Source organism: Tinamus guttatus, unplaced genomic scaffold, assembly GCF_059628265.1.
Source record: "Tinamus guttatus ecotype Peru unplaced genomic scaffold, ASM5962826v1 Tinamus_guttatus_pri_ptg000134l, whole genome shotgun sequence".
Lineage (NCBI taxonomy): Eukaryota > Metazoa > Chordata > Aves > Tinamiformes > Tinamidae > Tinamus > Tinamus guttatus.
In genome coordinates, this window is record NW_028288668.1 from 584,649 (window position 1) to 609,650 (window position 25,002).

Sequence of the window (25,002 nt, forward strand, 5' to 3'; positions counted from 1 at the left end):
CTGTAAAAAACAGTTTCAAAATCCGAGCCACAATCTCACAGTTGGCAGCAAGATATTCCACTTACGTAGCAGAAACATTTCCTATGTTTTGTACGTTCCCAACTACATTTCAGCAGAAACACATGCACAACAGTGAGATGCCAATTAGCAAGTCTTTTATTTATTCAAATAAATAAAGACTAAAAGAGCTATAATTCTTTTTTTTTTTTTAATGCATTTACACTAATACCAGAATTAGAGGAACTTCAGTGGGGAACACCCATCTCATGTAAACAAACTGCACATTTGCTTTTCTAAACAAAAACCCTTTTCTGTATCATGACCAGTAGGTTATGATACAGAAAATTTTCTGCACGAAATTAGAAGCACCCTGATAAAAGGTTTGAAGAAGGTTAGAAGCAGGAAAATGGTCAAGCCATGAATCTCTGAAATATGTCAATAACCCAATAGTTAAAACTAATATATTACCCACTGAGTTCCCGATCCTGCTTAAACTGCCAAGAGTTTACCAAGAAATCAGCAGGCATTTGATCATTTTACATCAAAAGTATTTGTGTTTTATAGTCTGCAATAGCCCATTTCAATAAATTATTCTTGTATCTTCTTTACATCAGCATTTACATTATAATGGTCAAAATTGTTCCCAGAGAGTTCTTAAGAACCATTAAGCAAATAAAATGAAGCCACTTTTTTTTTTTTTTTTTTTTAAAAAGGGAATCAAAAAAAAGGGTGGGGGGAGGCCAACATGAACTCAAACCAACCTTCGGGTAATAAAAAGAATCAAGTTGCACCACTTCACACTACCCTGTGGCCTCTGCAAAGACGCAAAACTAATGGAAACTAAACGACCAGCAATTACTCATAATGGAAAAAATCTCTTTTCACAAGATGAAATACATTTTATATATCTTCAAATCTGTTTTACATAGCATGAATTTTACACTGTACATGATTTTCGATGTTACAACATACACACGGAAAGCTGCAATACTAGCAATACACATAAATACCTGTACATCATTTACATATTAAAATATTTTACACTGCTCCAGAGTGTGTCATTTAGCTAGGCACATTTCAAAACACAGTGTAAAACCCTTACAAAAAAAGAGTGCAAGTAAATGTTGCTTTCAGTTCCTTCGCAATTCAATCGATTCAGGTGCTAACTTTGCTCCATGCCAGCCATCAGTGATAAAGCTAAAGATTCCACTGTGAATCAAATCATAATAAAAAGACAAACTGTTAGTATTTACATTTATATCAAAAATAAGATGGAGGGCTGCAATGAATACTTTAAAAGATACACTTTTATAATTTAAATTGTAAAGATCTAAGGCTTTAGGACTGTCAGATGTTTTCCAAACTTTTGGTATTTCTGACAATACTTTGTTTCCCTCACCACCTGAAATAACTAAGTTATAACTGACAAGCTGCTTTGTGTGAAATACAAAGTAGTAAATGGAAAAAAAAATCTAGTAAATGGAAAAAAAAGGATTTTTTTTAATATGGTAAGCCATAATTACAGATGATTCTTTCAGAGTGAATAACGAGGATTTGAAATGATGCCCCTTCCAGACTGGGGAATTATTAATTGCTCTTGTAGGTTCCTGCTCTCAAAGCAGGAACAGCTGAACATGCACATAAGCCCCAGCAAGCCCCATGCCGAGGTGGGCACCGTAGCTCACAGTGCCACTGGTCAGTAACTTCAGCTAGTACATGAGGCTGCAAGTAGAGAACATGAACATGTCCTCCTCCTCTGAGGCACTTAGTGCCAGCAGAAGGGCAGAGCCAAGAGCTCTGGATAGGTTCAGCTATGACATAATATTTACTGTGACTAAATTCTAGATGTTTGTGATATATCACAGCTGTCAGCCAGCAACACCAGTAACAATTCTCTATGTCCTGCAGGAGTAGGGGGCTCTATAAAAAGAAAATACTGCTACAAGCTAATAAATTTCTAGACAGAATTTAGTTTCATTTGTTTGTTCAGAAAACTACTCGTCGTTTTCTTGGCTACATTAGCCATCCTCTCCTCAAGCAAGCAGGTAAACTGTAGACAGCATGGCACAAATTGCTTAAAAGCAATGGAGTTAACTGACTAAGAAGCCAGTAAAGCTTCACCTTTGTGAATACCTTCATTTAGTACTTTATAAAATGAGACTTTTTAAAGATGCACTGACAAACATTAGAATGAATTCACATAAACACATTCCTATGACACTTGTGTTCCAGTAAGTGTAGGCACATGAAAATTAATCCTGACATACTTACAATGAGGAAAAGAGCCTCGACAGACAGCTTTGTTCAGAATAGTTACGAGAAACATGTGACAGTTCTTAAAATCAGATTCCATCTTCTCTATGGATTCCATCCTAAGAAACAGTTGAATAGAAATATACTTAACACACTCGTAACTATGTCATCCTCAAAGCAAGACTAAAAGCTTTTAATGACAAAATGCTCCCTGTACATCTTAAATTCACGCCAGAATTCTACTTCATTTATGTCTGTGTACACCATTTCTACAAAATTACAGCAATTTTGACGAGAATGCCTGATTATTGCAATACTACCAATATGATTTTCTCAGCGTCCTGACTTGGCTGTGGGCAGAACAAACTCTGTGTCTCTAAGTGACAGGCACTGTGCCACGTGCTCTAGGTGCCACTGCTTGAGCAGGGAGGCTGGACTAGATGATCTCTAGGGGTCCCTTCCAACCTCAACAATTCTGTGATTCACATATGTTTTTGTCTTAAGACAGCCTTTCCTAGTGCCTAATGCTTCAGAGCTCCTTGGGGGTAAATTTGCACTGATAAGAAAGACTAGGTCAAGAAGCAGACTCCCAATCACTACACTGCTTAGTTATTCACTGACTCCTGAGCTCCACTTTGGACTTTGCCAACTTGCTTGCACCAGAGAAGGAAGCCCGGACAGTTCACACCAACCACTCCTGCCCGTTTTCTCCTCTCCCAAAAGGCAATACCAGGTGTAGTTCTTGACTCAGGCTGTCCTCCCACATCTGAGAGCAGACAAGCTCAGATGCAATCGCAGGCTGTAAAACGACGGCTATGACAGTTCACAGCACAGCCTCCATAAATACTTCAGACATTTTAGAACCAGAAAAGCACCCCAAAATAATTTCCTTGTGTAACAAAAGACAGGGCATGCAGTAGAAACATGCCTAGTCTGTGCCAAAAGGAACTACTTTCAAAAAGTAGTGAGCGAGTCCATGCCATGTGGCCTCAGGGTCTGTCCTTGACTCTTAGATGCAACCTTGGAGATCTGCTCACCATTTGAGCTGCAGGTGTTACAAGCAAAAAGCAAACAGATCTTTTTAGCCCAGGCTACAGAACAGCCTGATGACAACTGATTTACACCCGTAATTTCTCAGATAATTTTAATGTACTGGTCTGTGAGTCTTCAATCACAGTCCTTAAGCAAGTACATATTTTTAAAAAACACTAACTATGACAGTTGCCTCTACAGAATAGGTATTATGGGAAAAGCCAAAAATGTTCCAATTTTACCAAAAACAAAATCCTAGCATTTAAGCAAAGGTAATCAATCATTCTCCACAAAAATCTTTACCCCACAAATTCAATTCTACTTTTCATAAACCAATTACTGAACGCCAGCTTCTACCTGCCTACAGTTTCATAGCATAGCCAGGAAACACAATTATAAACCCCAACTGACTTTTGTATTTTACCACAACTAACAAATAGGATGGCAAAGAAAACACTCTCTCTGTTGCCGAGATCTAGAATCTTTTCAGAAACTTTTAAAGTCACATATTGGCTACTCTTTTCCACTAGAAAATCCTTACTATACTATGACACAAGTCTATGCAATTTGTTAAGTTCTACCTAAAGTAATTTTCTTTTTAGTTAAGAAAACTATATAGCCTACAGAATCTGCCACTAAGCATTAATTGAATGAATTACTGACATTCAAGGTCCTGTTGCTTCATACAGAGAAACATATTCATAGCTCTCAGCTTCAAGGTTATGACAATACAGACCTTCAGGTTTAGATACTCACTTCCAAGCCCCCAGGCCAGCCTGCCAGCGATCTGCAAACATCAATACTAAATTTAACACCTTCATTATAGCTTCTTTCACAAAGCTCACCTAAAATAATTAAAATAAAAGGAGTAGTAATTCCTTGTTAATCATAATCATTTTCATTATCAAACTGCAAGGCAATAATACACTAATGTCATTAAATCTCATCCATCAAAACAATCTAAGTACAGCATGATTCAAAATATATTTTGCTACTTCACTCACTCTCTGATTAATTTGATGGCTATTTTGAGGAAGACCATCATAGAGATTATTTGGGGTAAAAAGCTACAGTGATATCCAGCTACCTAAGGTGCCAACATAGCAGAGCTATTGCAGGTAATGCATAATCATTATATTATCAAATATTGCTTTGTTCCAATTTCCACATCTCTTAAAAGCAAATAAATCACATAAAACCTTACATAAATAATTTCAAATTTACCCTCTTTTTCACAGAGCTGAGGTAAGACTTGCAATGCAAAGTAAATCTCAACGGTAACTCTGGAAAAGTTACTGTTTCCTCAAGAATACCTATGTATTGCTATGCAGGAACTGCAAAACATGTAATCAGTACTAAAATAGTTTATATCCTTTTAATTCACCTTTTCTCTCAACAGGCAGCGATCATGGATTGTAGACAGATATCTGTAATGAATTTTTATCAACTGATCTAAATCTTTGGCTTCTTCTACCTGATGCTGAAACTCCAAGCCTGTACTGTGAAGAATCTTAAACAAAGAAAATACAATAGTTATTAATTTTTATTTTTTACACCAGGCTTACAGCTCTCTCTCAAGACACTTTCTGGAGCTTAAAAATGTTCAATTAATTCACTCTTCCCTTTCCAATCTACATATTTAAGCTCAGCCTCCCAGCTACCATCATTACAGCATAACTTTGAACTCTTGATAATCAATTAGATGACACTCATCTGCCATTGCACAACGGACAGATTATCCCATTTCTCTATGAGTTGATTTGCAGCCCATTAGTTTCATTAGGGACTTTTTAGGATATTGAAGTCATGGGAACTAGACATGGGACACAGATCATCTTTCAGAATATGGAAGTGCAAAATACTATCATGACAAAAGAACATTCCCCAGCTTCTTCTCTCCTCTTAAGAGCAACATAAAAACTAATTCCATTATTAGTTTCAAAAAAGGCAGTAATAGAGCAGCTATAAATCTATAGGCATTACCTTATTGTTTAAGAAGGTAGCAACTTTTTGATCTCTTATTTGTGATTTCTGAGGAGGATTCATTTAAAGAACTAACATTTCTATAGTAACACTTCTATGGCCATAATAACTCTAGAGAGAATGACAGCTGACAGAAATCTATTTTGACATGATGGTTTTTCAATCATAGCATTGGAAGAAATAGCCCAAAAAAACAAACAAACATAAACAAACAAAAAATCAAAAAACCAAAAATATTAGTATCCACAGATGCAAAAAATTCTAAGGAACTCTATTTTTTTTTTAATTACTGACATAAGATATATAAGCTAAAACTGACAAATATCTTAAACCTCAATTTCAATGCACAGATTGGGCATTAGACTAATATTCTATTTGCATACATTTAGTCCAGGTTGTTTTAAATAAAAATGTGCAAATGCAGATAAAATTCAACATAAATGAAATTATATTATAAGACAAACCCTCGTCATGATATAGTTGTGCAGGCTGTTAACAAAATGCATAAGCTTCACTCTTAAGAGGAACATGCGATGTATTTGTTGTTTTATACATTCCGTTTGTGATCCAAATGGAGGAAGTGTTCCCTGCTCTAATAAATTTCCTTCCTTAACCTGAGGGTTTTCTGCAGCACAGAGTAGCTCTAAAAAAGAAAAGGAAGATGTATTAAAATGAAGAGTATATGAAAAATATAGGTAAAACTTATATTACTTAAGTAATGCGAAACTAGTTATTTCTTATTATTCTGCACAGAAAAATTTATCAGTTTAACTCAGATCAGTTATTAAAATATATTAATTTTACACTGAAATATTTGACTATGTATATATATATACGCACACAATGCAATTTAAGAAATACTTGAATAGGAAATGCAAAATAAGTGCGTGTGAATAATATGTGAACAGATTAAAAAGCTTACATTAAAATAAAATTACTACTTAGTTCATTTTTTTAGGATTTAAAGAGCTCATATTGATTATATATGGAAGAAGAGTAGAAGTATCAAACCAGTGAACTGAGATATTAAGAGATCTATTTATAGAATCCCTACGTATTTGAATTGTGACTTAAAGTGTATATTCCGAACAATGTATCTTAATGTTTTGATCTCAATTGAAGCATATTTTAAACCGTTTTCTTAATTTGTTTTCAAAATATTACTGTAAAATCAGGACAACAAACATTGTTTATAATTGCTCTATATACTATTTGCTGTAGAAATCAGCAGACATATGTACCTTTAAACTACAAAACAAGTTTTTATAACATCTGTCATTCAAGCAGTTTCTTACCATCAAATCGTAAAACATCTAGGCTGTACTTGGCCCACTTTATCTGTAGTAAGAGCAGAAAAACTTGATTGTAAATTTTTTGGCACTCTAAGCTTATAACTATGTCCACAGGCCAAGGGACCTAAGAAAGAGAGAAGACCATCAGGGCAGAAAAGGGAAGCAACTTTAATAAAACATTTCAATTCTAATCAAAAAATAACATAACGACTTGGGAATGATGCTCTACCTTATAACTCAATGTCAGACCATCTAAGGTGTGGACAGGAAGCTTCTTCTTCGCTGTATCGACATTTTCAAATGATATGGACAACCTGTGTAAAGAAGCAAATGCTTTTATTGATGATAATCTGTTTTAAATTAGTGGTTATCTTCCTTAAAGATTTTTAATTTCTCATTGTGAAATATCAACTGGTAGAGGAAGGTAGAAAAGATGAAAGAGGTTTTGAACCACTGTCAAACGGATGTAATGAATATGCAAGAATTAGTACTGCACTCTGCAAGTTTATTAATAGAGCTAACTATGAAGGAAACAGCAACTGTACTGTATTTTGAAGAATTTCACAATTTACCTTGAACTATCCTCTGGATAGCGCTGCCCAACTGCTTCTTGAAGTTGAACATTTAAGAAAGCAACATTCTGCCAAACTTCTTTTTCTCTAATTTTGTCAAAAATGGATGTATAGAAATCATACATGGTATCCCCAGCTTCGAGTAAGAAAAAGTTTCTCATGGCTTGCAAGTATTCTACCAGCCTAAATGGGAAACAATTATAGACATTTCCTCAATCTTCATGACACAACTGAATCAAATACAACTTTTATAAAAACAAAACCCTTAAAGAAGACTCTTCATTTCAATAACTCAAAACTGAACACACTAGAAAAAGTCTACCCTGATTTTTTTTAATCCTTCAGAAAGCCTACAAATACATTCAGATAAAAAAAAAAAAAAAATCAGTCCATGGTTTGCTGTAAGTCTGAGCACCCCCACTAACTTCAATAGAACTATTTGGGGTGGGGGCGGGGAGGGCGGTGGTTCAGACATCTTCTGGGTTGGGAATTCATAAAATTGTTTATAAGTGAGAAAGCTTGTCCCTCTCCGCACAGAACTTGGGAACAGCAACGCAACTGCAACACAACTGTCCTGTATAAGGAAAGATTTTAATATTACGCCCCCCAAAAACAATATTGATTCTTTCTCTGATAAAGTAGGAGGAAAGCTACCTCATCTGTCACCAGAATCATGAATAGAGATTATATTAAGTATGTGTATGGCATGGGAGAGTATGAGTACTTTAGGCAGATTAAAGTCATTGTAATTTTATGACAATCTAAAAAAACAAACGCCACGGGCTGTCTTACTCTGTGTAATACAAACATAACTCATAATACTGTTTTGTATATTGTACCTTTTATACTGTCATAATCAAATCTCATCTTAAATAATGCTAACTTCTTAAAATATCTCTAGCAGTTTCAAATGACAAGACTAATAAAAATAGTGTCCAAAAAATTCTCTATTGGACATCAACTGTAAACAGATCGGACATCAACTTTACTCCTGATTTAACCTCGACAAGGTTCACAGGATTATTTTATGCTATTTTTTCCCTTTTTCTTCAATGTTTTTGCCTTTGTTTATCAAGTTGGAGTAGAAGCACAACACTGTTCAAAGCTCCTTAATAAAATCTTTAAAAGAAAATTCCTGCTCTTGTTATATGGCATAGCTTTGGCAATTATTATCTTTTCAAGGAAAAACACAATTTATTTCTTACCTATAATCCTTCTTTAAGGTTTGCATTAGATTACCACAGCATTCCAAGTATTGCTTGTCAATGTGAGGATAAAGGCAAGATCTTAATGTTAGTTCAAAAGTCTGGCAAGTCACTGATTCTGAGGATCTATCCACACAAACATCCCCACCAGTAAACTTCTCATGAAAGTCACTTTGTTCCAAATACAACCTTCAAAATAATGCACATTAGTTAGTGAAGAAGGCATTTAATACACAGAACACATTAAAAAAAAGTCATACCTTCCAAGCTTTTAATCAAACCTCTTCTGCTCTCAAAATATGTTGCAAAAGTATTAAGACATTTCATTACTATAGCACTCTCCATTCCTTACTTGTTAGTTTCATAACATAATAAGGCTACTAAGTGATCATTCACACTGCTTTTATATGACCAAGTTTAAGAATATTGAAGAGGATGACATCCTGTAATCACCCAGTTGCCCCAGGAATAATTCAGAAAAATAATAACAAGCTCAAACACTATGTAGCTTGATAATAAACCCTTTACCATAACATCTTTTAAAAATATATAGTGCATCAATAAAACTGGTGAACTGAAATTCTCAGGACAGGAAAAAATAAAGCTAAAAGGGCAAAAAAGCAGAGTTTGAGACATCTCAAATATGAATTCACATATTACCTCTAATATTGTACCTTGGGAAGACACTTCATGTGGATGTACCATAGTTGGTGCACTCTATTTTGTCACAGAAAGGATGAAATTATTACAACTTGGAAAAAGTTACTCAGTTTAATCTGTTCTATGAGGAAGTCCATTTTTAAAAAAATAATTTCAGAGCAGGTACTGCTTCAAAAGACTGAGTTTGTCATTTTATCAATCATGCTATCAGCTTTAATTAAAGAATAGTCTCAACCAACAAGTGAAATAGTCTTATCCTCCACTGATTCCATTTTTTGGTAACAAAAGGTGCCTTTAGACCTATCTTATGAAAAAAAATCTGACTCTAATCATGTAGATTTTGACCTTTTCAATAACAGCTTTCAACTGAATTGTAAACCAAAAGACACTATTAGATCAAGAACAGTTTTGAGAAAGCGAATAGACTTAAAACCCAAATTCAGAAAAAAAAAAAACAGGAAAAAAAAGTGGCTGTTATTTAATACTTAGTAAGATTTTTAAGAGTTACAGCCTTTCCTACTAATTCTTAATACATTTATTACCTCGAAAACTCTCTTTCTTCATTATGAATGAAGAATCTTTACGCAATTAACGTGAATTCTGGAAGGTTTTCTTCAGTTGTCCTATAATTAATATGCTTGGTATAAATTAAAGATATTTTATACAGTACCAAGCAAGCACATTAAAAAGTCTGAATTTTACAATGGCATTCACTGTTAAAATACATTTTATTTGATCAAAACCTATTATGATAAAGACTATTCTATTTTCTACACTAAATGATGCTACCAGCAGGATTTCACAAAAGCTTATTTACTTTAACTTAAAAAAAATAGCACAAGGGTAGTGTTTACTCAGTTTTTGTCACTTGTTATCAATGCTGTCCTTTATTCTGGGCTTAATTGTGTTAAGCAACAGCAACTAAAATCCAGTTTACAAATGCCAGCAAGCAGAATATGGCTTTCCACAACACAGCAGTAAGAGCAGTGATCTAGTGGTTAATTCATTTACCTGGCAAAATTAATAGCCAGCAGTGGATCATGGACATCATCCAGTTCCAAGTGCCTTTCTGCTATGGACTGCATCTTTATTAGGCTCTGCTTTGTAGCCTGTTGTTCTGTAATAATATCTGGAGCAGATTCTTCCCCATGCCGCAGGCGAGACTGCACGGCTTCCAAGAACAGCGTATACAAACTCTTTCGCTCAGCGTCTGAATTGGGCAAGACGTTTCACAGTAAGATTCGTTCCAAGAAAAAGCAAAGGTTGAACTATAGGAGTAAGACCTTTACAGTCTAACAGCTACCTGATATGGTTCAACCAACATTATTAGGCCACTATTTGGCAAACTAATTAAGTGTGTAAGTGGAGCTCTGCTACAGCAGTATAGGGAGCCCAGTATTTAAAAACAAGCATATATTCAAATGCATTACTGAACATTGTCTGAAATATGAAGTATTTCAGAAGATGTTAGAGATTTCCTCCTTCCAATTGCAAAGGCAATTATTTACACCTGAAACAGCCCTGTACTTTTTACTAGAACAGGTAATATTCTCAAACCAAACGGAGAAACAAGCCCAGAGCAATTCCAAAATAATTCATACTACGCTACTTGTAAACATAACAAAAACAGCAAAAACAAAAAAGTCTCCTATGAAAAGAGAGAAAATAATAATGACTGTTCTATGTTTTACTACTGCTTCAGAAAAATACCCTAAATATGCATTCTTATAAAGTATGTCAAGATTTTTCATCTAAACATCAATAAGCTTTCTTCAGAAGTTCTAGAGCTGTCTCAAAATTATTCAACCACTTACTACTGGAAAATACCTATTCATTAAAACCAAGAAGTATTATGTCTGGAACATATAAACTGCTTCTCCTTGTCTCATAGCAAATGGAAAATGTCTTGCAAGCTTAATAAAACAGATCAGGCTAATAAAAACTGAAGTGAATATTTGATCTTTATTCACTTTGTTCATCATTTATTTGTGTTGGAAAAGTAATCGCTTTCAATCAAGTGTGAGGTTTCAAACCATATTTTTGAAGTGTAACTAGTATATTATTTTATGCATTAATGTTTTCAGAATACGTCTGTACTGCTAGGCACACTCAGGACCGGTACTAAACAAACTGGCATCTCACCTCTGGATGCGGTTTGCTGAGGAGAACCATCTTTGCATTGTAGGTTCTTCAACAATTGCATGGATTTTCCAGCCATGATGATTTGCTTTAGAACTGGCTTCAGGAAAGAGACCATAGTGTGTTGCCTGCTTGAAGGGGCCTGATCACTGCCAGAGCTGGCACTGGCATTGTCACTCATCTTCTCTTCATTCTCTGTCTTTTCTGACACACTATATAACGTGTAGGTGGCATACCAAAAATCTCTGTGATTAACTGGGACATTTTTGTTTCTACAAAGAAATAAGAAAGCTGTTAAATATTTTTTTGAAAGATGAATCTTCCTTACTAGATGATACAAATCATGTTTTTTTTTCTGCACTTTGCCTTTCATTACACTAATAAAAAGCACTTTCAAAATTATATAAAATAAGCTCATACACCTATCAAACTATCTAGGCATCTCCAGAATGGTGGAAAGTTTTAGCAGGATAAAGAAATCAGTTCATAGTAGATAAAGACAATTTCATACCCAAGCAAGACAAGGACAACTGGACTACTAACACTGACTTTATGCAAGAAGTTAATTATACATAGATCTGTTCATCCTTAGTAACAAAATGATTAGTGTGATTGTCAAATTAATTTAGATGTATTTAGTAAATGAAAAATACAACAAAAACACTACTAGCAAAGCAGAATAATTCTATATTAAGTGAAAATTAAATTCTTAATCCATACTCTTTTGTGCTGTTTATATCATACATAGTTCTAACTTTGAAGTCATGTAAAAATAACATAAAATAGATAATTAAAATTAAGCTCGATTATAAATATAAGCTGAAATCTCACCTGTTAGCAGTACTGAAAACAACTATAGAACCAAGGAAAGAAAGATCAAGTAGGGTACAAGAAGGATGGTAAAATCTCAGTAAGGATTTTTTTTTTTACAGTAGTATTACAGAGATTTTCTTACTATCTGCTCACTTTTGCATGTCTTACAAATGTACATTCAATTAAGTATTGTAGAAAGAGGGGGAAAAATCTTAATTTGTAATGATGAGCCAAAAATTAATAGTTTTATATTCTCTTTCCATTTCTAACTATCAAAAAAGCTAGCAATAAAGTATAAGATATAAGAAAAGAAATTAATAGACAAAGAATATTTAGGAAGTGTGTATGTAATCAAGACATTTTATTAGCTTGCACTGGAAGTCTAAATCGGTATTTAAACTCTAAATAACATTTATATTAACTACAGATTAGTAAAATAAGTGAAAAGTAAATTTTACATTTTTTCCAAGAATTTTTTTTTTTAGTAAGTAATAGCTTTAAAAAAAAGTTAGTAGAATTACCAATTCTACATTATAGGTAAGAAAGTTAAAAATAATTTATTTCTAATCAAAAAAGTAATAATCAATTGGACTAAGCAATGCAATTTCCCTAGCAGGCTGAGACAAGTCCTAAGAGAATGATTAATAAATCTACCTAAATAAAATAACCAACATGAAGCATTACTTTCCTTGCCACTATTTTCTTCCTGGGTTCTGCAACAACTGTTACGCTCTCATTTGCATTGCATTTTGTTTGTCCAGTATCACTGTCCCTACCTCTGAATGATAAATTCCTTTGCAGGATCAAATAAATTACCATGGACTATCCACTCATCCACTGTCTGTAAATATGGCCTCACAGTTTCAACCCAAAGGGAGAACAGAAGGGATACCTGGAAAAAAAATACTGGATGATTAGGCAAAGCCTAATTTGTTAATTGTCCAAAAATAATACGATGTACTAACTCTACTTAAGGATTTTTTAAAAGATAAAACACTGAACTAAAAAAAAAAACTACAGCACACACTGTGCATGCTTGCCTTTATTACATATTTCGTTGCCATCACTCCCAAATAGCAACATTCTTTTTTCTCCCACTCTTACAGCTCTTAAGCAGAAACTGTTAGTCATGGAACATTCTGTGGTTTCATAACGTGGAAAACTTAAAAACATGTAGACAAATTTTTACTAGTATAATATCCAGTAAGTGTAAAAAAGTACTGTAAATGTCAGCTTTATTCAAATTATACACCATGCCCAGGAGAGTTACCTGACAGCTCTCTCTTTTGTAACAGCCTTCTTGCCTCTTGATTCCCCATAAATGCTCACTGCCTCAATCCTCAACCTCAGTGCAACCTCCTTGTAAATCTGATTTTATCCAGGTTAAGTGAAGGTGCAAATAACTCATGTCAAAATACAAAAGCTCACTTGGGGCAATCAAATATTTTCTCAATCTTCAATCGACTAGCTGAAGGCTAGTGTACTCAGTCACCATATCACAGAGAAATGTTACTTATCAAGCATTCAAGTGTGTGTTCTATTAAACAAGGTTTAATTCCCCCTACCGTTTGCTCGGATGCTTCTCCCACACTGTCGTATTCAAGAATAGCTTTGTAGAGAGTATTAAGCAAATGAGATGCTCGTACAACATTTCTAGTGTCAGGGGGCACTTCTGCTACTCCTGTGCTGAAGACTTTATGAAGTACCTTCAGCTGTGCCAGTCGGGGAGACAACTTATCTATTACTATTGAAAGTGTGACTGTTTGATCTGGAAGAAAAAAGAAAATTAGAGTGTATATGTATATAAAGATAACATCTAAAAGAAAACAAAACTTTGGCAACATTATTCATGATTTTTTAAGATGTAGCATAGCATCTTTCACAGTTTCAGAATTTGTGTAATGTCTTGCACGCTTTCCTTGTAAGAATTCATGTACCTCCCTCTTATAAAATTACGCTTGCACTGTACCTTTGTTGATTATGCATTTTTCAATTTCAGTAAGTTCTTCTTTAAAGCTAATGAAATATTTGTACAAGGCCCACATAAAAGCTTGATACGTTCTGAATGGGGCTTCAGTAGTTTTCTTTGGGGTAGAAGCAGCTCCATGCATTAGATTTTCTGAACCGTGTCCCATCACTTCATCAATAAACTTCTGTAGTCTAAACACAACTTGACCATATGCTGCGATTTGCTCCAAAACAGATCTTAGGCAATTCTAGGGGAAAAAAAAATATATAGTGAAAAAGTTTATTTTGTAAAACCTAAAAATAAAAACGACAAAATATTTTTATTTTCTTTGAACTTAAATATAATAAAATTTAGCTATGTCCATCACTTAATTAGGTTCTCAAATACAGGAACATCCCATTCGACTTTATTAAATCAAATGTGCTTTGATTAACTTAAGAAAAACCACAGAAATAGGACATTTAACTTCTTGTGAAAAAGCTATTTGCAAAAAAACAAACAAACAAAAAAATCCATTTGATGACACATACATTTGGCTGAGAGTCACCAAACAACTCACATGTGTTAAATGAGTTACAATAATATCATTCCGCACAGTCACTTTTCCATCATTGAGTTGAAATATGAAAAGTTTTTTCACTCCTGAGAGTAACCTGGAATAGAAACAAAACAAGTAATCCATTTTTTTTCTTTTAATGAACTCTTGATAATTATATAATTAATATAAAAATTAGCTCTTGCTTGCATAAACGTGTATTTTCTTCAAACAAGAAAAAAAGAACTATGATACTATTGCTACTGTAACCTGGTGCTAGAACAAGAACAATAAAACACAGACAGCCTACAAATATCCCCCTAAAATTCCCCTCCAGTTGAGATAGTTTCAAAATAAAGGATTTTTCAAAACTTCTTTTCAAAATTGCACACTTGTTAGAAATCCACAGGGGCAAGATAAGAACAAATCGGTTCTCAACAGTTGGGCCTGAAGAATCAATACAGGCAAGATGCAGCAAGCTATACTTTTCTTTGTGAACTTGAACAATTAAACACATGTTAACAGCATCTTTATTAATCAGCAACAGTCCAACTTAAAGAAAGCTCAGTAATAAGCAGTTCCTCAAATACGACTTCAATGATAAATCTCTTCTCTATTATACCCTTGAATGAGAATTCTAAAATAAAAGTTAATATAAAAGCTTTTTATTTTTTTTTTGCGTTTCTGCTTACCAAAGAGTTTCCCGTATAACCTGAGTTTCGGTGACTAGCGTTCGCTCTTCTGGCACATAGAGAGGATTACTGGTGTACAAGTGGTGGTCCCTTAGAAAGGGGAAAGGGAAACAACTTAATGCTTATAACCACAGCTGATTGTATGCATCTTAAGGCTCAGTTTTCCTCAGTTTTCATGGCAGTGCCAATGAATCACAGGGATATTTGAAAAATATAAACAAGAGCAGAGTTTGTTTTCGTATTGCTAAGGAAAAGTGCATGGAAAAAGCATTCAAATTTTCTTCACACACAGCTTCACAGCAGTTTAATAGCAACTATTGAAGTATTGAGGATTTTTTTTAATTTCTGTGAGAAGATAAGTCATGCTTTCCATTCAGAATATTAGGCAAATTCCTATTTTATTTTTGTTTAATATCAGCATCCAAAAAGTTTGCCCATGAAATGGAAATGCTTCCTCATGATGTCATGTTGCTTAATTCTTTGTAAATCTTTCACCATATTTTATCATATTTTCGCAAAATAAACAGCGATTACTTATTACAAATTACATATTACTTCATATGTAGTATTTTGACTTGTCAATATCATCAGTGGTAATAGCTATTTACCACATTTAAAATTCAAACAATCCAAATTAAGTACTACTGGTTATACAATACATCTGCTAGCTAACTTGGAAGTGACAACAGAACAGTATAGCTTTATTTGCTATTGATTTTCTAATGTTTCTGTAAATTTTGGTTCATAATCAGCTATGTAACTATCTTACTCTAGAACAGATTTACTCCTTCATTAAGGAATGTAATAAATTATGGAAGCAAATACAAATTTAATGGACTGTGTTAGTACAATACTGATGCATCAGAATTTTCAAAGGGGGAGATAGTGGATTTTTTTTTTTTAAATTAAGCTTCCTTCTCATTTTCCTTCCAGAAACACAGAGGATTGCAGTTAAATATTTTTGTATGTACTTTCCCCGTAATAAATTTGTGTTTAATTCTAACTTCATAAGGAAAACACCAACATGAAAAAAATAGTTAATTTTAGGAAATTCTTTATTTTCAGATACCATGTAAGTAGCATGACTACTTACATTCCAAGTACATTAGTTCTGCAGAGATGCTAAGAAGGGTTATCCTAAGCAAAATTCCCCGCTGAAAAAGATGTGCTCCTTCTCCCTAACATACTAAAACTATTTTTAAAAGCAGCTATAGGAGAATCAAGTCTTGCTTTCTAATCTTTTTGTATCCACTTAACTCTAAATTCTGTTTTTACTGATCATTAATAACTGTAATAGTTTTATAACACAGTACGAAAAACAGCCAATAAAGTCACTATTCAGCATTATATGATGCTGATAAAAATGCAGCTGAGTGATCTTGCTTTCTTACCAGACTGCAGCCAGGTTGGAATGCAGGTGCAAACTATGGGAAAAGCGAGGAGCTCTTCCTGTCCAGTACTGGGGAACTACATGTTGTTCCAGCCAACTGCGGGCATCAGGTTCACCAACTGTGAAAGCATGACAGCAACTGAGGTATTTTTATTTATTTGGGATATGCTTATAAAATACAGGAAGCAGTTATTAATGAGCCTATCCACTCACCTGCAGACGCACAGGTCTTTCAAATACACCAGGATTTACAACTACTTACACTTTATTGCACTCACAAGTATGATAACATCACAAACAAATTCATGCATATATAAATGCCTCATCTCCTAAAGGTTCTCTAAGTCCTAAAAAATAAACTTTCAATTCTTTCTCTGTGAATATGCCTCTGTTTCAGGCACTTCTCAAACAACTGACTAAATTGCCAAATATCACTAACTTTATTAGCATGTCACTTCCTACTATGAACTCAATCCATTAACTAAAGTGTTTTTCTTTAGTTATGATTACTGAGAAAACATTACTTTATTCCAGTTAGATAGCTTCTTGTATCATATATCTATAGCATGCTGTCTTCTTATACAAAGCATCTTGTACCCTATACTATTTTATGCAAAAACATACAGGTGTCTGAATCTATTCAGAAGTAAACCATTAGTATTTTAATTATATAAAAGCATTTTTTTCAAAAACATTTCATATATAGAACTTGTTCAACTGTTTCTCATCACTCAGTTTCATTTCAGCATTCTGATATTTACTGGTAAAGAGATCCATACCACTATGTTACATTTACTGAATAGACTTTTATTCCTGTCCTGAAATATCCATGCACGCTTTCACCACAGAAGTTTGTTTCCAGAAATAAACAGAAGTCTTCTCCACTTACAACAACAGAAATCACATCAAGCCCTCTGTTCTACTGCTTTCTTACTGCTAAAATTTAAACAAGCAGTAATGAACAGTAATGCACATCTTTAAACTGTAACTATAGGTCTAAGAACCCGCTACCTCGCTAAAAACAAACAAACAAAAAAATCAGCATTAAATTGCTAAAGTTTGAGCATATATGATTACATTAAAAATGACAGCTCTTTCAAACTTTCAGGAGAAAATTCTAACCTTTCCAGGAAACATTAGGTACTGTTTTCTTGTTTGGATCATGGTCTTCCAAAGGTGTCCTATCCACTTGGATACCTGAGTCCTCTCTGCTCAAAGGCTGAGTGTCCTCCTCTTCGTCACTTTCTTCAGACCAATCCTACGATAATAAAAACGAGTATGACTCAATGCAACATAACAGATCTATAATCAGTTTGTACTGTCTGAGAAGTTGAGTGTTTCTTCCACTGTAAAGTCAATTCAAAAATTTAAGACTAACATTACTGTCTACCAAGAACTTAACTGACTTAAGTCAAATAAAACACTAAAATTGAAAGCTTTTGGAGCAAGAGCATTTCTGTTTGCCTGTAATGGTTCTAGTGCAATTTGATTTAGGTGCAGAATAAAGTTCAAGCTACTGAATTTTTAAAATATATTTCGAAAGGACATATTCAAATCATATATGAAGTTATAATGATATCAGTGTGCTGTTCAAAGTTTTCAATACCATTTCTCCCGAGTTTCAAAACTATAAACTCCACTGAGCTTTCACTACTCCTTACATATTGCTATACAATAATTTTTCACTATATTATACGTACATACATATTACTTACATATTATGTAACAAAAAACACTGCTCAACGTATTTGTTTTGCAAAGTTCATAGTCATATATTAGGATATGGTGAAATGTTACTTTGAAATCTGTTGTATTTTAAATCTCCTTTTCCCAATACGCATCATAAACTGATACTAAAAAACTGCTATATCCTTTTAGTCCGAAGACAACAATCAGTAATCTTATAATTCAGCTATGAAATAGGAGAGAGGTTAGAACAGCCAATGAAAAACATTCTCCTCCAAGCCTTTTAAGTGAATTAGATCTTGGGAGTGGAAAAGCGTTCAAATGAGAGAATTGGAAATGACCACAGGAAGTTCTGATTAGGAGCAGGAAGCCAGCAAGAGAAATGAGAAGTCAAATTAAAACATGAAGAACAAAAGCATTTTCTCTTAATATTATTCCCAATTAGCTCTCTCTGTATTTCATGCTATTAAGTATAGAAGCAAGCAATGTATTAGGGAATTAGAGAGTACAGAAAGCAGGGGAACTTAGCCAGGTCTCTAACATGCTTTGAACCAGTGTTTATGGCATTACTTACTGGTGAATCTACGCCAGGGCCAAAGTAAACTTCTTCTCCTTCCATCAAATACTTTCCCCAATCAAATTCTTCATCCTTTTCTAAGAGGAGTATAAATACAAAAACACTGAGGCTCATTTAACTCTGATTTCTTTCTCCTCTAAAGCCATTTTCAAAGGTAAAAATATCTTGGTATTCCACGTCTTTACAAAAAGAGGCATTCTCTTCCACTTAAGATCATGCCACAAGAAAATTATACACTCTGCATGTGAAATGTACATGGTAACTGCATATTCTTTATCATTTTTCACTTTTGTTGCTTACACACTCAAAATATACAATGTGGTGATCCTTCAGCATACCAATCCGTATTATGCTATACAATCCTAGGCTTCAATACAGGAAAAAAAAACATGCAAGGATGCAACATACTTATTATAACTAGTCCCACTTAGCTCAGTAGAAACATTCTAGACATATAATTAACATATGCATAAGGATCCAGGACTGTAAACAAAACAAAGCAAGAATTGGCTTATTCTTCAGAAAAGACACCACACATCCATGATGCTATGTGTATTACTTCAAAATGGCAAGCAAACTTACAATAAATTAGATCTTAAACATGAAGTTTACTCAACTGTAATTAGTGGTGTTTGAGATAACCTCTTCATATTCACATTCCTGGAATGGGCTGAAAGTGCATTCAAAACACCGCCGAGGGAATGTGCAGAGATCACTCAAAAAGGAATCTTAAGATGCAAGATTTTCTTTAGGTTAGTCTGAAATATTCTTCTTTCAGTCTATGATACAACACCACAAACAAACTGGGGATGGCACCCACTCAAACTTAAGCATAAGCCAAGATGACAGGCACTGAGTGAAACAATCCTGCTTTCTAAATTAGGGCAAGTGGGATCTCTGGAAGCCTGCAAAAGTATTGACCTGTCCTCAACTTCATAGGGAACAGCAATTTACATTACTGTTTCAGTAAACCCCCTACTGAGATGCAAGATAGTTGCTGAGAATAGAAAACATTTGTCTTTGAGCCTCTAAGTGCTGCTGTACAGGAGTTTTAGTAACTGATAGAAGTACAAATGAAAAATCATTATCCAGAAACTGTGCTGGACAAAAAACTTCATTAGCTACTGGAAGTACGGAAGACTTAAAGGGTGTTTTTTAGTGTATAAATCATACAGCAGAATCAATAAAGCACCCTGAAGTGAAGGTGATAATAAAACAGAGAGTAAAAATGCCTTTCTTATCAGATTGTGTTAACTGATTGTATCTGCTATTAGTAACACACAAATCTTACAAGCTTACCCGCTTCTTTGTCTCTTGGTTTTTCCACATAGTTGGTGTTGGATGGAGAATCAGATAAACACAACAGAAGAGACAGTATGGAATAGTGTGTATCTGTCTTTAAAACACGTAATAGAAGCAAGTTAGTAAGTGGATTAAAATATTTTAGCTAGGAACAGATGAAGCCTGTTATGTTTAGGAATGTTCAGCATTACCTCCCATTCTTCTGTCTCAAACTAGGAAAACAAAATCTGCACTGCTGGATCAGATGCTATCAGTTTCATTAGGTCTGCTCACTAGCCAATCAATATTCAAATACTTCAAAATCAGCCATAGCATAAACTGCCTCTTTCTGAGCTGATAATAAGAACCCAGAAATACAGCAGAGGTTAAAAAAAAAAAAAAGTCACCACAGGACAAGGGATAAAGACGCATTTTTAACTCTGATACTGCACTAATGCAGTTGTGAAACAGAAGCCTTCAGTCTGCCTACAACACTGTTACCAAGATTGGCATGCTGCAAAGATTTGTGTTATGATCTGTTTCATAGTATTTGCTGAGCACCATCACTTATCGAAGTAGCCTCTTTCTTCAGCCTGGTTCTGAGTTTCCACAGCATGCAGTTCACCAAGCATGTATTTTTCAATATAATGTTCGTACTTAATACTATTACAACAGTTTCTCAACACCAGCAGGTTTCGACAGAAACAAACATGTGAGCTAAAGTTTCACTTACAGTCATAAAACTCAGATACTGAGTCTTTTCAAGTTACATACCATTGCTAACACCTAAATGTAGCTTGATACTCCAAACGTGAAGAACCACACAACTATACTGCAGTTGCATTTTCAATTGCACGGTCAATTCTTACGATATTTGCAACATTCAAGTTCTTAAAGTGTCCCCTTGGGGGTTTTGGGAGGGTCTATTTTACTTAACTCTTAAAACAGTCACATCTAGGACTATGCATTCCTAAGTCTCCACAACACCGTATAACATAAGAAGCACAAACCATTGAGGGTTCTTGGGTTTCTCACAACGAATTAAAGGAAAACTTGAGAGGCAAGCATCAGTTCAGTATGAAGTAGTAGAATCAGGCTAAACTTAGAACAAACAGCTCTGTTAAAGAATGACATTATCACCAGTCAAATCATAATTCACAACAGCAGGAACTTTAAGTTTCCAAAGGTTAAATTAAATACGACACTGCCATACTGGAACCAGAGTGTCCAAGTGAGTCAACCTTTGCTGTTTCCCTCCATCCAATGCCCTAAATTGATTTTTAATGCAGAAAGCATCCATGATAAAACATATGCTGTAGTTTCATTATTTGGACTATGTTTAAGAGTGCTCCATTTGGAAATATCATGAAACTAAAATGCCCACCTGATGTAGGGTTAAAAAAAAAAAAAAAAAAAACACTTCAGCTCAGCTAGCCAGTGTTTCAAACAGAGAATCTAGTTATAGTATTTGTACAGTGTTGACCATAAAATATCTCTGCAAAGAGATGTAATTTAAGTCATGAAATAGTGCTTGCTGAAACCCTGAAAAGACCAGAAGCACATCTCTAAAAGAAATGGAGAAACTACAGAATACAACCTTGAGGATCCACATAAACAACAACTGCAAACCCCATGGTAAAATCATCTATCATTTCCAATACAATATCACTACAGTAAGCCCCCATCATCACAACAGACATAAGAGTGCTGGAAAAAGGAACTACCAGAAAAAAAAAAGAACGAAAAAAAAAGCCCAACACACATACCTTTGTTTCTTCAACACCTGGAAGTGGTGAGTTCAGAAATTTTTGCGTCAATCTTTTCCAGCTTGCAGCTTTTCCCAGGTCAGAATGAACAACCAATTTTTCATGTATTCTAATAAGAAGATTTTTTTGAGCACTTGTTCATGCAACACACTAACAACATTATTAAGCCATAAACATAAAACTTACCCATCTATTGTCCTCTCTACCTTGTGACTGTTCACATCAAGAAACCGGTGAAACCTGTGAGAAATCTGCATTAGAAATGTTTGAAAAATAAAACTTAAGTGAGGAAAAAAACAAAGCTGGCTTACAAATAAGATGACAACATATCAGTAATATGTTTTCTGCTTAATAACGCATGATTAATTCAGCAAAATCATTAAGCAGCAGCAAAATTTAATCTCCGTGCCTCTTATCTTAAGGAGGACTAACTACAACAGACTTTAAAGATGGGAAAATGTAATTATACTTGATGCACAGTTTAAACTGAATGGAGAAATACCACTGTAGCAGCAAAGCAAGTAATTAAATTAACTCGTCAGTTCAGTCAAATGTGTGGAACTCAAAACTACGACTGTCAGATATTCCTGTTGAAGGAAGAAAAATTACATGGGACTTGCATCACAAGCACAGGGAAAATATCCACATGGAAAAGCCTCTAAACCTTAATGAAAAACCTTTATTAAAAGTAAAGGACAGTGACAGAAAGAAAAATGAAAGCCCGAGTAAAAGAGGGATGAACTGCAGAAAGCATATGTAAGGGCAAAGTAAGAGCTGATGAAAGGTAAGTTAGGCTTTACAAAAGAAATGAGAGTAGGGCAAAGTTCTTCAGGTATACATAGAGGAAAACCTGGAAATCTGATAGAGCTTTTGCAATCCTTGCAGTTTGGATTGCATCAAGATTAGAGATACTCTCTATGTAGCCCTGAAAGTCAGTTTAATATTTTGCCTCAGCTTCCAGCACCAATTGCACAGAACAAGGTGAAACAAATCATATAACCAAAAGATGGAAAACTGCAACGTTTGCACGGGAAGCATAAGCTAAGTTTAGCGGACTGAATTTAGAGAAGCAATCATCTCAGTGTCAAAGTAATGACCTAGAAAAGGAAATTGCAAGCCAAGTAGCAAAGACATTTAATAACACTACTGCAGGATAAAGACATACCTGCATTTAAGAAATAAGAAAACAACTTAGTTAACCAGAGACTGATTAATCTGACTTCAGATGTGTGTAAGGCTTTGGAATAAATGTTGGAAAGAATAACTAAGAGATAAAAGTAAATGGAAAAAGCATGATAAAATGTAATATTAAGTAAGCTGCTCAGGCTAAGAATTTTATCTCTTCTGTTTCAGCACGTCATCTTACACAGGAAATCATGAGCTCAACTGGAAAATGGTGATAGGTAATAGAACACAAAAATAGACTAAAAGATGACAAAAAAGCTGCATGAAAAGGGAAAACTAAGTCAAAGGAAAGTTATTAGCAAAATTGAACTGGTTGATACTTTAATTAATTACCCTAACACATTAAAAAAACATTTAATGCTTTAGACAAGTTCAGACAATCATCAGCAGAAGAGGACTAACATATCGCACTGAGAGAATTAGATGAATCTGAGAACTACAGTATAGAAATGTATTTAACTCTAGTAATGCAAACCACAAGTTTCACAAACTTGCAACTAAGGAGAAATTCTACTTTTATCTAAGGGGCTCAGCAGCTGGAAGCACCAGAGCCCCTCACTACAAGAAAGACACTGAGGCACTGGCGCGTGTTCAAAGGGCAATGGAGCTAGTGGGGGCTGGAGCACAGACCTTATGAGGAGCAGCTGACGGAGCTGGGGCTATTTAGCCTGGAGAAGAGAAGGTCAGGGGAGACCTTACTGCTCTCCACAGCTACCTGAAAGGAGACTGTAATAAGGCAATTGGTCTCTTCTCCAGAATAACTGCAGATAGGACAAGAGGAAATGATCTCAAGTTGCCCCAGGGGAGGTTCAGGTTAGACATTAGGAAGAATTTCTAAACTGAAAGAGTGGAGAAGCATTGGAACAAGCTGCCCAGGGAAGTGGTGGAGTGACTGTCCCCAGCAGCATTCAAGAAAGGTGTAGACAAGGCGCTTAGGGACATGGTTTAGCAGGCACAGTGCTGACAGGCTTACAGTTGGATCTGATGATCTTGAAGGTCTTTTCCAACCATTATGATTCTATTTCAGGCTGACATTCCTCGTTGCTTGGACAGCACTATCAGCATAAACACCTTCCTCTTCCCAATCCTCCCACCTCAAACTGCTTGCTGTAAACCCTGCTTTGCCCTCCTCCGTTTTCCGCCCAGCCACCCACCAACAGATATTTAGTTATCCCTTGGTGCAGAACAGCCTTATTGGAGCCAGTGAATAAGAGGCGCAGTCTGCAGAGCGCTACCCAATGCCGCAGTGCAGGAAATGCGACAGCGCCCCTAAGCACTGGACGCAAGCAGCGCAAGCAAGGCGAACGCTACTGATTTTAAACTGCGGGACACGTTATGCTGCTCCCCGGGGCGGGCACGGGGCGGCACCGGGCACAGGGCGGCGCCGGGCCCTGACCTGAAGTTGGACCAGGCGAAGTTGAGCGCCATCTGGAACCGGCCGCCGCCGGGCTCCGGCTCGTCCCGCTCGTCCTCATCGAGGCCGGTGACCCGGCGGACCAGCGCACGCACGTCGCGCTCCTGCTCCCGCTCGAACCGGCTCCGCGGCCCCGGCGAGAGCGGCGACGCCGCCATAGCGAAACCAGGGTGGGTTAACGGCCCGAACGGCCTCTCGCGAGACCCTCCCTCCCTGGCGCCGCCCGTGCGCATGCGCACGGCGGGAAGGGGCCGTGACCGTTGGCGGTCACGTGAGGGGGGGAGGTACCTCCTCTCGCCCTCCCGCCGCGGCCGCCCGTTGCTGCTGGGGGTGGCAGTTGTGTCCGTTGCGCTGAGGCGCTGCCGCGCACCCGCCATCGCTCAGGGCTCGCAGCCCAAACGAGCGACGGGCTGCTTTGCAGTAGCTCGGATAAGGCTCGACACGGCGCTGTTGGCTGCAGCAGACCCTTGGGCTCAGTCCTTCGATGTCTTACAGCCGTGTGCTTTTTGTGCCCTCCTGCCTTGCATTACCCTAAGTGGCACTTGAGTAAGGAACTGC

The 25,002-nt window shown here is 35.8% G+C and overlaps 1 protein-coding gene across 2 annotated transcripts; it reads right to left on the reverse strand.

The window, feature by feature from the left end:
- Positions 1–1,116: 1,116 nt before the first annotated feature.
- Positions 1,117–24,602, reverse strand: TUBGCP5 (tubulin gamma complex component 5). 2 transcript variants are annotated; one of them, XM_010221268.2, is made up of 24 exons: positions 24,427–24,602; positions 22,032–22,085; positions 21,846–21,954; positions 20,098–20,194; positions 19,416–19,526; positions 18,796–18,875; positions 17,658–17,793; positions 16,537–16,654; positions 15,146–15,235; positions 14,478–14,571; positions 13,919–14,165; positions 13,515–13,717; positions 12,726–12,841; positions 11,140–11,408; positions 10,009–10,207; positions 8,338–8,526; positions 7,133–7,315; positions 6,790–6,874; positions 6,564–6,684; positions 5,733–5,911; positions 4,670–4,795; positions 4,042–4,130; positions 2,272–2,372; positions 1,117–1,209 (listed from the first exon to the last, which is right to left on the reverse strand). In XM_010221268.2, exons 1-24 carry the CDS (start codon positions 24,600–24,602, stop codon positions 1,163–1,165), a joined length of 3,219 nt encoding a protein of 1,072 aa, XP_010219570.2. In that variant the 3' UTR covers positions 1,117–1,162. The 2 variants fall into 2 exon arrangements, with proteins under 2 accessions (XP_010219570.2, XP_010219569.2); XM_010221267.2 differs by lacking the exon at positions 19,416–19,526.
- Positions 24,603–25,002: the final 400 nt, after the last annotated feature.

Excerpts from the sequence above, each read along its gene's own strand:
- TUBGCP5 (XM_010221268.2), bottom strand. The coding sequence starts at position 24,602 with ATGGCGGCGTCGCCGCTCTCGCCGGGGCCGCGGAGCCGGTTCGAGCGG. Across the intron at positions 14,166-14,477 it reads TTGTAACTCATTTAACACAT|AATTGCCTAAGATCTGTTTT; the intron begins GTGAGTTGTTTG and ends TTTTTCCCCTAG. Across the intron at positions 2,373-4,041 it reads GCTGGCCTGGGGGCTTGGAA|GATGGAATCCATAGAGAAGA; the intron begins GTGAGTATCTAA and ends ACTGTTTCTTAG.